This window comes from Aspergillus nomiae, assembly GCF_001204775.2.
Source record: "Aspergillus nomiae NRRL 13137 chromosome Unknown contig00633, whole genome shotgun sequence".
In the NCBI taxonomy this organism is placed as follows: Eukaryota; Fungi; Ascomycota; class Eurotiomycetes; order Eurotiales; family Aspergillaceae; genus Aspergillus; species Aspergillus nomiae.
In genome coordinates this window covers 1-11,933 of record NW_015378688.1, presented here as the reverse complement: position 1 = coordinate 11,933, position 11,933 = coordinate 1, and the positions used below count along the sequence as shown (strand labels likewise).

Genomic DNA, 11,933 nt, shown 5'->3' with positions numbered 1-11,933 from the left:
GGAAAGGAAAGAAAAACGAACAGAAAACAAAACAAAACAAAAAGAAAAAAGAAGGGTAAAGAAAAGGAACAGAAAGAAAAAAAAGAAAAAAGCCCAAAGGGCCAGGCAAGGGAAACAATAAACGTGCAGGTACATCTATCAGTTTAAGCCACTCGATAGGGATTCCTGGTCTCCATCCATGCAGGATGTATAGCCATCAATCTCCAATGAGGTTCAAACTACTGCAAGTGTCCCTCCAGACGCCTAAACTTTGATACATCGCCATCCCCATCCAACCACCAAACCCTCTCCCACATTCAACCCGCACATACACACACACCGCCAGCTCTGACTCTTTGATAATGAATAATTTCTTCAGATGCCGCGGTCAAAAAATAAATAAAAAAATCAATAGCAACTAAAAAAAATTTCCCCGACGTCAGGGTGTAATACCCAAACTAGTCGTATAATATTAGGAAATCCAGGGGACAGGAGAAATATCAATCCTTGGGACCGGTGGAGCCCAGACGTGCACAATTGCTTGGCCTGCCATGGTTCGATTTCCCATTTGTTCCTGCTGACTAGGTTGCTGCGAAAGAACTCCCGTTCAAGAGAACCATGGAAACACTGCATTACGATTCCCTGCTGTGTATGTCCCTTGTACTAAAGGACCGGATGTGTTCCTGTACCTCCCGTCCCCCCGAAAACTCCCAGGAGGATGGTGGAACTCGTCCCGAATTCAATGTCAAATGGACTCTACTTTGATGGAGGGCCGAAAATAACAATGAACCACAATAGGTCGCTTAACTTTTTTTTTATACTAATGCCAATACTGACACTAAGATAGATACCGCTCTTAGGGCTTTTTATGTCTTGGATCGCCCTGGATATTTTCCCGATCGGACCGCCTTTCAACTCCTCCGTGATTGGAACTATACTCCAGGAGTAAGGTGGTATTTCCACCCCGAGACTCTCTTTACACTAACTACGTAGTCTCTTTCTGAAGAGGGGCCGTTGCTATAAACAAGTCCATCCGCCCTAGCCTACCGAAACTGAGAATTTAGCATAGCGGAGTCTCCATGGTCTGGAGATGGCTTGCCTCTCACCATGATTGGCCAGAATTCCCCTTGAGGGGAGTTTTTCACGGAACCAAATGGTAGACAGGCACTGGGGACTCCATCGTCAACCCTCCAATGGAGTTCCCGAAGGAGGGCATCTATGTAGGGGCGGGTTCGGCCGAGGTAGAAAGCTAATCATGGTACTGTATCATGTCTGTACATACAGTACGTTGTCCACTGAAGGTAGGAAAAGGATCAGGAGGACATGAACTTGGTGATATCACCCAGAGTCAGGGTGCTATTATTATCTTCTCAGTATCTGACCACCCAAATTGTGGATTATTATTATTCATGATCATAACATTTTTACATACTGGAAGTCTTGGCTGGTAAACAATGATCACTATCAGGGTCCCAGTGAGAAAAAGGAGGTGGTGGTGTAGATTCCAGATATGGATAGAGCTGTGGTGTGATCGTTGCTCAGTTTACAGAGTACACTGTGCAGAGCCCTCTATTATCTGCATCGATGTTGCCAATAATGCTTATAGTACGGAGTACGGAGTAGTTGGGAACGTTTGATCCAGGCTATGCCGATCGCCAGTGGATCTCAATGATACTCGGGGAGAGCCATCCAATTTTCATCTATGGACAGGGAATGGATGATCGGAGAGAAATCCGAACAAAGAAAGGAATGGTTCACCAGGTATAATTGACAGTTCACTGCATTAAGAGTCAGGGATCAAGATAATCAAAGAGCATGGAATCTTCCAGTCACTGAGGCAGCATGCAACCAAGAGTTTCTCTTTCCGAATTGAACCGTCCATGCCTGGACAGAAGGAGATAAACATTCCTGTTGATGAACCATGAGATGTACTTTAGACGGTTTCATCATGACTCACAGCGTATTAAGTACCATGTAGATCTAACTCAAGCGGGATCTCCCTGCGCAAACTTGGGAATGACCATCTACCCAGAATTCAACCAGAAAAGGCCTTTGGCCATGAGAATCCACAGACGGTGGGACAGATCTTCAGTTACAGGACTGTGTTCCTTACATGACGCTACTCCCATACCGGCCTGGTCGACCTGCATTGGCATGCATCATACTCCGTACATGGTCATCGACATCTTTGGTACGTCCGCTGAGGAAGAGCGGGCTCATTGTGAACTGCCGCTGGTAAGTGGCCTAGTCTTGTCGCGCGACTAGTGCCCCCCGCTAGGATGGGCTACTTGCTGTCATACAGAAAGTGCCTTGCAGCCTTCACTCCATACAGGCAAGTCGGGTGGACTTTTGGCTCCGTTGGCTGGTTATGCGCGGTGGAAACGTGCACCACTGACAGCTGATAAAGGGGGTGGTTGGTGCCTGAGGCGGGTATCTCATCTCCTGTTTTGGGGAAGCGGTATTGTTGAATTGCTCATAAATACCGTACTGTATGGTATGTCTTGCTACGACTATCTCCATGCCTCTTGGTGGAAGCATTAGGGTTTTCCCAGAAATTGCTCGAGCCATAGATATCCAGGAATAGCTTCCTCCTGAACCATGCCACCGTTCACTTCCCAAGGCCATCGGCTTCGGGTGGGATTTTAATAACCACGGTACTGACGATACGATCCGTACATCCTGACACCTTTTTATAGAAAATTGAAAATGCAAAAATATCCGGCAAGGGGTTCTAGACTGCTGACAGAGACAAAATACCGGTTTCATGATGGATGTTGCGGTCAAAAAGAGACCAATGAGCGTCTGCAAAGATTGTTGTCTCTCGGCTTCTAGACGTTGTCTGAGTTTATCGTCAGATACCTAACTTTCCCATCGTCCAAAGTTCTAGTAAGGCTTAGTCAACCCCACGTCACAGGGCCTCGACAATCCATCCCATCATATCAGAGATAAGTACAGAGTTAGGTACACGCATCGGATATCTAAATTTGGACAAGGCTGGCGATTTCCCTTGCCATCAAACTGCGCCGTACTTTTGGCTGCTCACGGCTAAGCCAACTAGTTCCAGCCTCCTGTTTGTGCGTGTAACTTAACTACCGCAAAGGAATTCAAATGTGGCTGCGCCTACTCCGTAGATCGGTTGCATCTGTGGCACATCTGGAGCTTGGCTATTCGCCCTGGAACAATCCAAAGCTTATCTCGCTAATTGGTCATCTACCCATATTTCGAGCAAACTTTCCTGAAGATTGACGATTCCCTAGAATGCGCGTGGGGGTTACACCGAAGGATAACCAGGTTAAGCTTCGTAAATATTATGACCGTCTTCGCGTCAATAAGTTTCCGGTCGTCAAGAACCCTTTATCCCCCATAGTTCCCCTCCACTCGATGGACAATTGCCCTAGAACTGCCCGTCCGTCATGTTTTAGATCTTTCTGTAGGGCATCTAGCCCTTCCTGCTGTCCTTCTTCTTGCTCAACGAGGAACGCAACCTGGAGGACGTCACGTGGGTTTAATGTCGGTGGTTGTGAATCGCACTGATCCGGCCTCTCAAGATCCCAGTTCAAGGAGGTTGCCTTGAACGGAGGTTTAGGATTCAGTTTTGTTTGCTATCGAAAGCATTAGAGTCCCCGGCATCAAAATAAAAGGAAAGCTTTTTAATTTTTTACCTTCACCACCACAGCTCCATCACCCACATTCTCTAACTGCGCTTCGAGGGCAAATCGGAGCAGCCGAGTCTTTCCATAAGGCCCTAGGGACTTGTTTTCAACCTCTAATGGGGCTAATTCGGATGATTTTGTCCGAACACTAAGACAAGGCTGTGCAACAAACTGATAAAGTTTGCGAAAAGTTCTCACTCGCCCACTGGCCGCTTGCGAGTCTGATCCAATCAGCGTTTCCGTGTAGCTGACACTGACCGCCAAGATATGATTCCCTTCTTCCTTGAGATCAAATCGTACGATCTTCTGTAATGATTGCCCTTTTTGTAGGCCATCTCTCGCGGGCGCGTCATCTGCTGGCTCTAGCTCCAGAGATGCTACTTGGGATGGAGTTTGCATCTCCGCCACGATACGGACTGATGTGACAACGCGCGAGGTCTCATCTTCTGCGAGCTCATTGTTCGCACTAAGAGTGCAAGCAAATGTTTCTCCAACATAAGCAGACCCAAATGCAGGAGGTAATGTAAGCTTTGGTTCTTGTTAGCAGATACTCGTAATTCTCTCGTCGAAGCGAGAAACTTCTCATTGCTGTCGTACATTAGGGGCGAGAATAAACTGTTTGTCCACACTATCGGAAGGATAACTCAAAGATGCTTTGTTGGAGATCTTCGTGTTTGCTTCCGGAAGGGGGTACTGGTAGGACAGAGAAGGCCGCGATAGGCTTTTAAAGTCAGATCGGCAGTTAATATCTACAGGAACGCATATTGCTTACCGCAAAACTACGCATATGTCAGTTAGGGTGCTGCCTATGATGGCTACTAGCAGTGCGTACCTTTTAAGGAGACTGAATGAGGCTCTTTGGAGGCCTCGGCACCTGAATGGGCGCGTGGACGTGCCATTGGCATAAGATGGTGAACTAGCTATGATTATGCAGCTGACGGGAGTATTTCAGTGTTGTCAAAAGTATTGAATGTTGTCCCTCTATCGTTATCAGCATGACATGTGACGGACAAACATGGCAAACATGGCAAACACCACAAACCTCCGCATATGATCTGTGGATCAGTGAAGGAAGCGATAAGAAAAGAAAATTGCTTTTCTGATTTTAACCTTCCTTTTATACCCTTGAATTGCCCTCTACTTTATCTCTCTATCTTGTAAGTGACGTGTCCGTATCAGTACTACAAGAAGCGCATCCAGAGCGTCAATTACTTTGTTTGTATACCGTGGGAATATGTCAGCCTCCTGAACGGAAAAGCTTATCGCTATCGCTATCGCGATTGCTGCAGGACCTCCACAGCGACAACTCGTTTGTGCCAACAATAGTCGACACTCGGATCTATCGTCTTTAGTACTGTGCATAGCCTAGTTATTCAAACAGAATGGGTACTGCGAGGACATCATCCTCCAGACAACAGATCACTACTGCCCCATCACCTGCAGACCATACTCGAATTCCATACACATCTGCGTCGAAACGAAAGCGAAACGCCGACGAAAAGGCCAGTGTCGCATCCACATCTGCGAAACGTAATCGTAGAAATGGGGGCGATCATCCAGCGATTCCTACGGACCCGAAGGATGTGATCGATTTGACTAGCGACTCGCCTGTTGCTAGTCCACAAAAGAGGACCTCAAGTGCAAAGACGAAGCAATCACCAGGCGAGGGGATACCTGAACGTCGGGCTCGAGTCTTTCGCCGTAAGCCACCACAAACGTTCTTACAGCGATTGAACCGTGCAACAACTCAGAGGTGTGCCATCAACCCAGATCATATCTCGATTCTTTCGCTCACAGTTGATGATGTTTTTTTTTTTTTCTAGGATGTTCGTCCTAGGACATATTGTCACGGGCGCTGACGATATTCCTGAGATGAGCTTTGACATTGCTGGGACAACTGGAAACATCTACAAGACAGTTATCGGGAAGGAGCCGACCTGCACCTGTCCGGATGCTCGAAAAGGAAATCAATGCAAGCATATTTGTTACGGTAAGTCGAATTTAGGTGCTATCACTATTCCTAATACTACTATTGTTTCAATTGTATCATTATTGTCGTTCGTATGGTTTCTGATAGCCGTACCCGCGAAGTCCTAGTCAATGTCCTCAAAGCTCCGCAACACCTACAGTATCAGTTGGCATTCTTATCTATGGTAAGCTGTTTTGCGTACATCTCCGTACACTTCATAAACTAACACTGCTTCTTCAGGAGCTTCGTGAGATCTATGAAGGATCTTTTCTGAGTCGTGAGCAGACCAAAGTTGACGATGACAACGGTGGTAATAGGAAGGCCGTTGAAGGAGATTGTCCAATCTGCTTCATGGAGTTTGAACCTGACAGAGAGGAGATCGTCTGGTGTCGAGCGGCCTGCGGAAATAATATCCACAAAACATGCTTCCAACAATGGGCTGTCTCACAGAAATCTCAAGGTGTCCGCTGCGTTTTTTGGTACGTTGCACATTCCTTGTTTATCAGATTGGGACTAAGACATCATCAGCCGTTCCCCATGGGAAGCAGATACCAGCGACGTGAATTTGGAGCATCTCAGAGCCCAGGGGCAAACGACTGCAGAAGGATACATCAATGTGGCTAGTCAGCTAGGCCTTTCCGGTCAACGCGGTACGAGATCATCTTTGTAGTCACCCTGATCATCCATTGTACCTTGTTCCAGACACATACTGACACTCCATCCCCTAGACTATTCGACATATCATCCTTTCTGGGTCTCCCAACAATTGTATCCTTATGGTTCGCGTAGACGCAGACGTTAAAACATTGACGGAGATGGGGTCGTGGAGTACTAGCCATCCGATGCATAGCCCACTAGGGTTTTGCAGCAGCTGTGGTGTCCAGTGAGAAGTTTGTTACCTATTGGAAGTTGTGTGGGCGTTTGAAATTTATTGCTTTTCAGGACTGGCTAGATACCCGGAAGTTATTGTTAACCAAGAATGTTATTGGAAAATACTATGGAATTTGACAACACACATGTTTTGTTGGTTTGGAGAATCCTTAGCCATATGGCGCGAGTACTAGGCACCCGCTCTCAAACTCACAGCCCTTTCGCTGACTATCCACCCGTTCACTTTCAAAGATAAGTCTCCACCGTATTACCTTCTTCACACCATGGCGGTGTTCGAAGTCTCGTCGTACGCGGTGAGACCCAAACCCTTGTCAAGTGGATGCACATAAACAAGGACGAAAGGTGACCCTTTCGCGGATCGCAGGCTGCATGATCTGGGCCGCGCACGGTCACTTGAACGCCTTTCTATACCGTTCAAGGCGACTCCCGCCGGAATGGATGCGTGAACCCCAGCTTGTCGCGTCATGCCACGGGGAACGTGAAAGTATGCATTAGGTCGATGACCACCCCATTTCATCCACTATCCTTAACCACACGATGCCCTTGACGAATGACGGCAACGCTGACAGCCTCTTCACCCGTCATCCAGGAAGGCATTCTCTCTGGGTCAACGACACCCAGTTCGGCGAGCTTTCGAACCCCACTGATAACATCCGAGCCGGCAAACGTAAGCGAGAGGGACGGCTGCGTGTGATCTGCATCGCTATCCTCCTCATCCCCATCTCCATACGGGCGGTCCAGAAGCCTAACGTCAAGACGGTCCAGAGGTGCAGATGACAGAGACCCAGAAGTGCCGAAGCGCGAGTGAATGGCCAGCTTGCGCTTTTTCGGGATGTGAGTGTCCTCTTCTACGTTGCGAGTTTTTCTTCCGGGTTGGTGTGTTTCGTTTTCTTTCTGGTCTTCTGGGGGCTGGTTCTTGATTTTGTCCGGTTTAGTTTGGTTCAGGAGTTCCTCCGGGGAAACAGTATTCGCTGGTCGGGGGTCCAGCGGGCTCCCCTCTACCACGGCATCGGCGAATATGCTGAACGCGCCATTCGCTCCGTTCGAGCGACCTGGTCCTCGAAGTGCTAACAATGCTTGTAGACTCTTCGCTGTCAGTGATGTCGCTTTAAGGGCGTATCTTCGCTGAGGGAGAGATAGCGCTTTCGGGACGGCGTCGCGCACGATGCGCTGTAAACTTCGGGCATCTGTCGCGACCGCATTGGCGGGAGAGGCTTTGGAGCTTGTAGAAGACGCAATGGACGTGTAAACGAAGGGGCAGCTATCGGGAAAGGCAACATATATCACTCTTGACGAGTCCGTGAGCGTCTCAGGTGGCTGGCGAGGATGCTGATAGGGCGAACTGGTCACGAATATACGGAGGAAAGTGAGAGGCAAAGTATTCGAGCGAGCGAGGTAGTAATGCGCCTTCACCAGGGGAGAGATTTGCTGCTGAACATTACTAAGGAAGGTGGAGGCATGGACACGCGGAATATAGGAGGAAACGTCGGTTTCGGGTGATTGCGCGCCATCCGCATCAATGCGAGTGAGCTCCAGCGCCGTCCATCGCAAACTTGACGGGTGGTCGTCCATGTAGCGAAGATCAATCATTGCGAGCTGGCGCAAGGTGATACCATGTTTCCAGTCGCCCTCGAGTATGCGATCGATCACCTCTCGTTTCCCACCCTTGCGCACCTGGAGCTCCTGGTATGCATTGCGCACGTCGTCGATGGTCCGCTCGGCCGGGTACGGACCGAGTTCTTCGTCGTCCGCTGCTTCGGCTTCATCTCGTGCCAGGAATGGCGCAAAGGACTGCACATTGCGATCGTCCAGCCAGTAGAACACGAGGTCCAGCAATGCCTGCCGGGTGAGCTTCCCGAATGACTTCACCAGCGATGGCGTTGTTGAGGGGATGCGGAGGTTGCTGGGAAGACTCGCGGTTGTGGGCGCGCGGACTGTCTTTGGACGCGCCATTGGTTCGGTCGCCGCTTCGTGTGGCGTCTATATATGCACCGAGCTCTTGCGCATTATCCCGCCAGGGGCATAGGTGTGGTGAAGATGGACTGTGGAGTTGTTCCACCGTTCAACAACTTCATTTGCACGGGCCATCAACAAGACGCAATCACGTGATGATAAGAGCACGATCAGTCGTGATAAGATGCAGCTGTATTGTTTCAGCTACATCGGCAATGCCAAAGGTGATTGATATTCGACATAAGAATGCATAATGTGTATGACATATCTGCGTAGGCTCAAGCTGACATATGTCGCTCGGTACTAGAAATCTTGAGTGCTGCTTTGCTCCGTGATATTAAGCTTGATCGTGGTTTACCTCTGCATCTTATCATACTGGATTCAAAGGCAATACACAGCTTTTAGCCAAAAAAACATACGATGGTTTGTTTCAAGTATGCATAGCAAGGCTATGACTTTAGAACTGAGCTTTCAATTGAAGGTTTCTCCAAAGCCCTCTGGATGACGTGGTAGATTCTTTGCAAGGCCGTTTCAGAGTTTCTGCTGAACTCCACATGGTAATCTATAGGATTAGCCGTGCGCATTATCGAGAAACTCTATAGCTTACCTAGAAACAATAGGTACCTCCTTCTTTCTATTTTTTGCCTTGCTTTTGGGGTTCTGATAGAAGCCTGCCCTGGGATCTAGAGGTACGGGGCATTCCAGACGTCAGACAAGGGTTTAAGAGTCCTCCTACCGAAAGCGACACCGCAGATGGAAATCTGTTTGTTTAACTTCAGCAGTCTATTTCTGCATCGGACGCAGCTACAAGTGTTATGGAATGGTCTATGGCGGATGAGTTAGATATGATTAAAGCTTTGCAGCTGTGTAGATTGCACAAAGTCGTCTATTGTAGAATGTTGAAATACCTATAGGCTGGGATATAAAACGTAAGAAGCCAAACAACAAACAATCCATCTTTTTTTTTCCACGTTGGAGTGGAGTCTGTACCATCAAGGAACGTTGAAAAATCATCACTCATGCCTCCCACCAATCTCCGAGACGCCTTCCCCGGTCTCCTAATGCTCCAAATTAAGTATGAACAAGAAGTAAAAACCTGAACATAAACACAATGACATAACGCCATTCAATCAACATAATTTTACTTGGATTCCACTCAAGCAGTGCCCACACCGATCCTTGACTCAGCACTACTCCGTTGGCCTTCAGCCTTTTGCGAAGCAAGGAACTTCTTGAACATGTCCGCGATGTCATTTTCTGACTTTTTGCCTTCCTCAGATGTTTGCCCATTCTTCTCCGTGATCAAGTTCTTCAACCACTGGTTCTCAAGCTCCAAGGCAGTGACGCGGGCTTCGAGTGCAGTATTCTTCTCCGTCGTCTCCTTGACCGTTTTCTCAAGCGCCTGCTCACGCATCTTCTTCTTCACACGGAACCGCGCACTGGCAGCAGTGTTACGCCGACGCTTATCCTCCTCTGCCGCGACCCGCGCTGCCTCCTCCACACTTATAGCAGCCGACTTCTGGGTGTTCTTACGCTTCGGTCCGGGGGCGGAAGAAGAGGTAGCGGAAGCGGGAGCGGGGCCGGGGGTCTGTGATTGGCCTGCAGGCGACGGCGATGAAGTCGAGATAGACTCGTTCGGGCTGGAGGCAGCATTAAGGGGCCCGTTGGGCATCTGTGGGACAGTCGAGAACGGCGCATTTTGCAGAGATGGAGGTTGAGGCTGAGCATTGACGGAGTTGAAGCCGGTAGCTGAGTACTCGGGCATGTTGTTAAAGCCTTGAAGGAGAATTAGAACATCATCACTATCAAATCAAGCTAGCTATTGCAAGACCGAGCTGGTGGTAAGGTAGATGATCTCGTGAGCCCAATGCGACCGTGGAGGTCATGTCACGTGAAATGACGCCATAGCGTAACGGGTTCACGCTATCAGGACCCTTGCTAGTGGCACAGAATTTTTTTTAAATTGATCATCGCTTAACAGGGATTGAATGCAGGCATGATCCAATGAGGATACGTGCAGATGGTGAGTGGCTTGGAGGATGCATCTATGCCTCGAGGATCCGAGACAGGTATGGTGCAAACGTATGGGACCATGGACGCCATGACGATACCACGGAATAAAGGATGCACATGGAGAAAGCAGGAAACGTGCGACAGAAACAACAGAGGCTCTTGATGTATGGGAAATCAATCCGGTGTAAAGGGTGTAAAGGAAAAAGGCCCGGAGAAGCTCCAACAAGATGCGACCGACGGTTCCTCCAGCTCGGGTCCAGAAACAATAGAGACAGTATAATCTATAAAGGAATTTCCAACTTACCACCGAGAAGATCCAAGAATTCCATATCTGGGTTCTGGCCAGTGGCTTGGTTGTTTTCCTTCTTCAAGTTGTCGCTCTCCACCGAGTCAAACCCGGGGAGGTTCAAATCCCCGAAGTTATCAAAATCAAAGAACTCGGCATTGGTGAAGAGGGAGAGGTCTGCATCGAGGTTGTATGAGCCTTGCTGCTGCTGAACAGCCTGGTCGTATGGCGACGGGATGGCGTTCAAATCGTCGAGGTATTGGGAGAAGTTGGGGGCCCTGCGGCCATTGTATTCGGCCATGGTGTACCGTTGAGGCTTCTGAGACCTCTGTGTTCAATATTCCTTTCCGTTTTCTTCTTTTCTTGTGTTTTTGTGTTCCTATAGTCCGCTGGGGAGACTCGAGGCTGGTTGAGGGAAAATGACTCGACCGATATATGATTCCGGAGCGATAATTCTCTCTTTCGGTGATGGCCGCCTTAACCGCGTACAAGTCGAGAGGGGTCGATTGGCAATTGCGAAGTAAAATGACGGAGGAATAAGAAGTAAGTATGTATGGCTAGTCACAGAAAGGCAGGGGGAGGAAAGAGAGGGGAAACAAGAAACGATCGAATGACTGTGGGAACGTGGGACCGGAGAGGGTCACCGGGAATGGAATTTGTTCGGGTGGGGGTGCGAAAACCCGGCTGATTAAGCCTGGGGGGGAAGGGAAACCGTTAACCAATTGGGTCAAGTATGGTTGGGGTTTTGTCATATCAATCGGTAATTATCAGTTTCTCTAGTTAACTACTCCGTACTAATGTACAACAGAGTACTTGCGAAAAAAAACACCGTGCACAAAATTCAACCCACTAAGGAGTCCTCCGTATGTTGGTCCACAATGGTTATATAGCTTGAATCTACAGACTTGAACGATGATAGAACGTCGTGGTCACCGGAATTCCAAGGATATTTACATATGATCTGGATTCCTCGCCACCCTTTTCCGCGTCGATGACATCGAGGCCGAGTCATCCTCTTTCGGAGGCCGAAATCGGCATGCGGAACCAAAGAATCATCGAATTCTGGTTCAGTCTCTGACCTAACAATGAAGTATTTCTTGCTCCCAGAGATTAGCTTTCCTATCAAGCAATTACTGTTAAAGGTAATCGGGATTTTTCCTATTCTTCCTATTTCTTCCTTTTTTTTTTT

General features: G+C 48.4%; 4 protein-coding genes across 4 annotated transcripts; 1 reads left to right on the top strand and 3 right to left on the bottom strand.

Annotated features, from left to right (window-relative positions):
- Positions 1-3,287: 3,287 nt before the first annotated feature.
- On the bottom strand, positions 3,288-4,531 carry ANOM_011415 (trafficking protein particle complex subunit 13; the record flags this gene model as incomplete). Its single annotated transcript, XM_015556671.1, has 4 exons — positions 3,288-3,581; positions 3,642-4,160; positions 4,230-4,399; positions 4,465-4,531. 4 exons carry the CDS (start codon positions 4,529-4,531, stop codon positions 3,288-3,290), a joined length of 1,050 nt encoding a protein of 349 aa, XP_015401245.1.
- A 483-nt stretch (positions 4,532-5,014) lies between these two features.
- On the top strand, positions 5,015-6,403 carry ANOM_011414 (RING finger domain protein (Znf1); the record flags this gene model as incomplete). The annotated part of the gene is made up of 6 exons (XM_015556670.1): positions 5,015-5,385; positions 5,456-5,622; positions 5,724-5,785; positions 5,842-6,080; positions 6,130-6,251; positions 6,330-6,403. The coding sequence occupies 6 exons, from the start codon at positions 5,015-5,017 to the stop codon at positions 6,401-6,403; spliced, it is 1,035 nt and encodes a 344-aa protein (XP_015401244.1).
- Positions 6,404-7,005: 602 nt separating this feature from the next.
- On the bottom strand, positions 7,006-8,445 carry ANOM_011413 (CENP-N/CHL4 family protein; the record flags this gene model as incomplete). Its single annotated transcript, XM_015556669.1, has 1 exon — positions 7,006-8,445. The coding sequence occupies one exon, from the start codon at positions 8,443-8,445 to the stop codon at positions 7,006-7,008; it is 1,440 nt and encodes a 479-aa protein (XP_015401247.1).
- Positions 8,446-9,601: 1,156 nt separating this feature from the next.
- Positions 9,602-11,045, bottom strand: ANOM_011412 (putative bZIP transcription factor (MetR); the record flags this gene model as incomplete). Its single annotated transcript, XM_015556668.1, has 2 exons — positions 9,602-10,221; positions 10,763-11,045. 2 exons carry the CDS (start codon positions 11,043-11,045, stop codon positions 9,602-9,604), a joined length of 903 nt encoding a protein of 300 aa, XP_015401246.1.
- Positions 11,046-11,933: the final 888 nt, after the last annotated feature.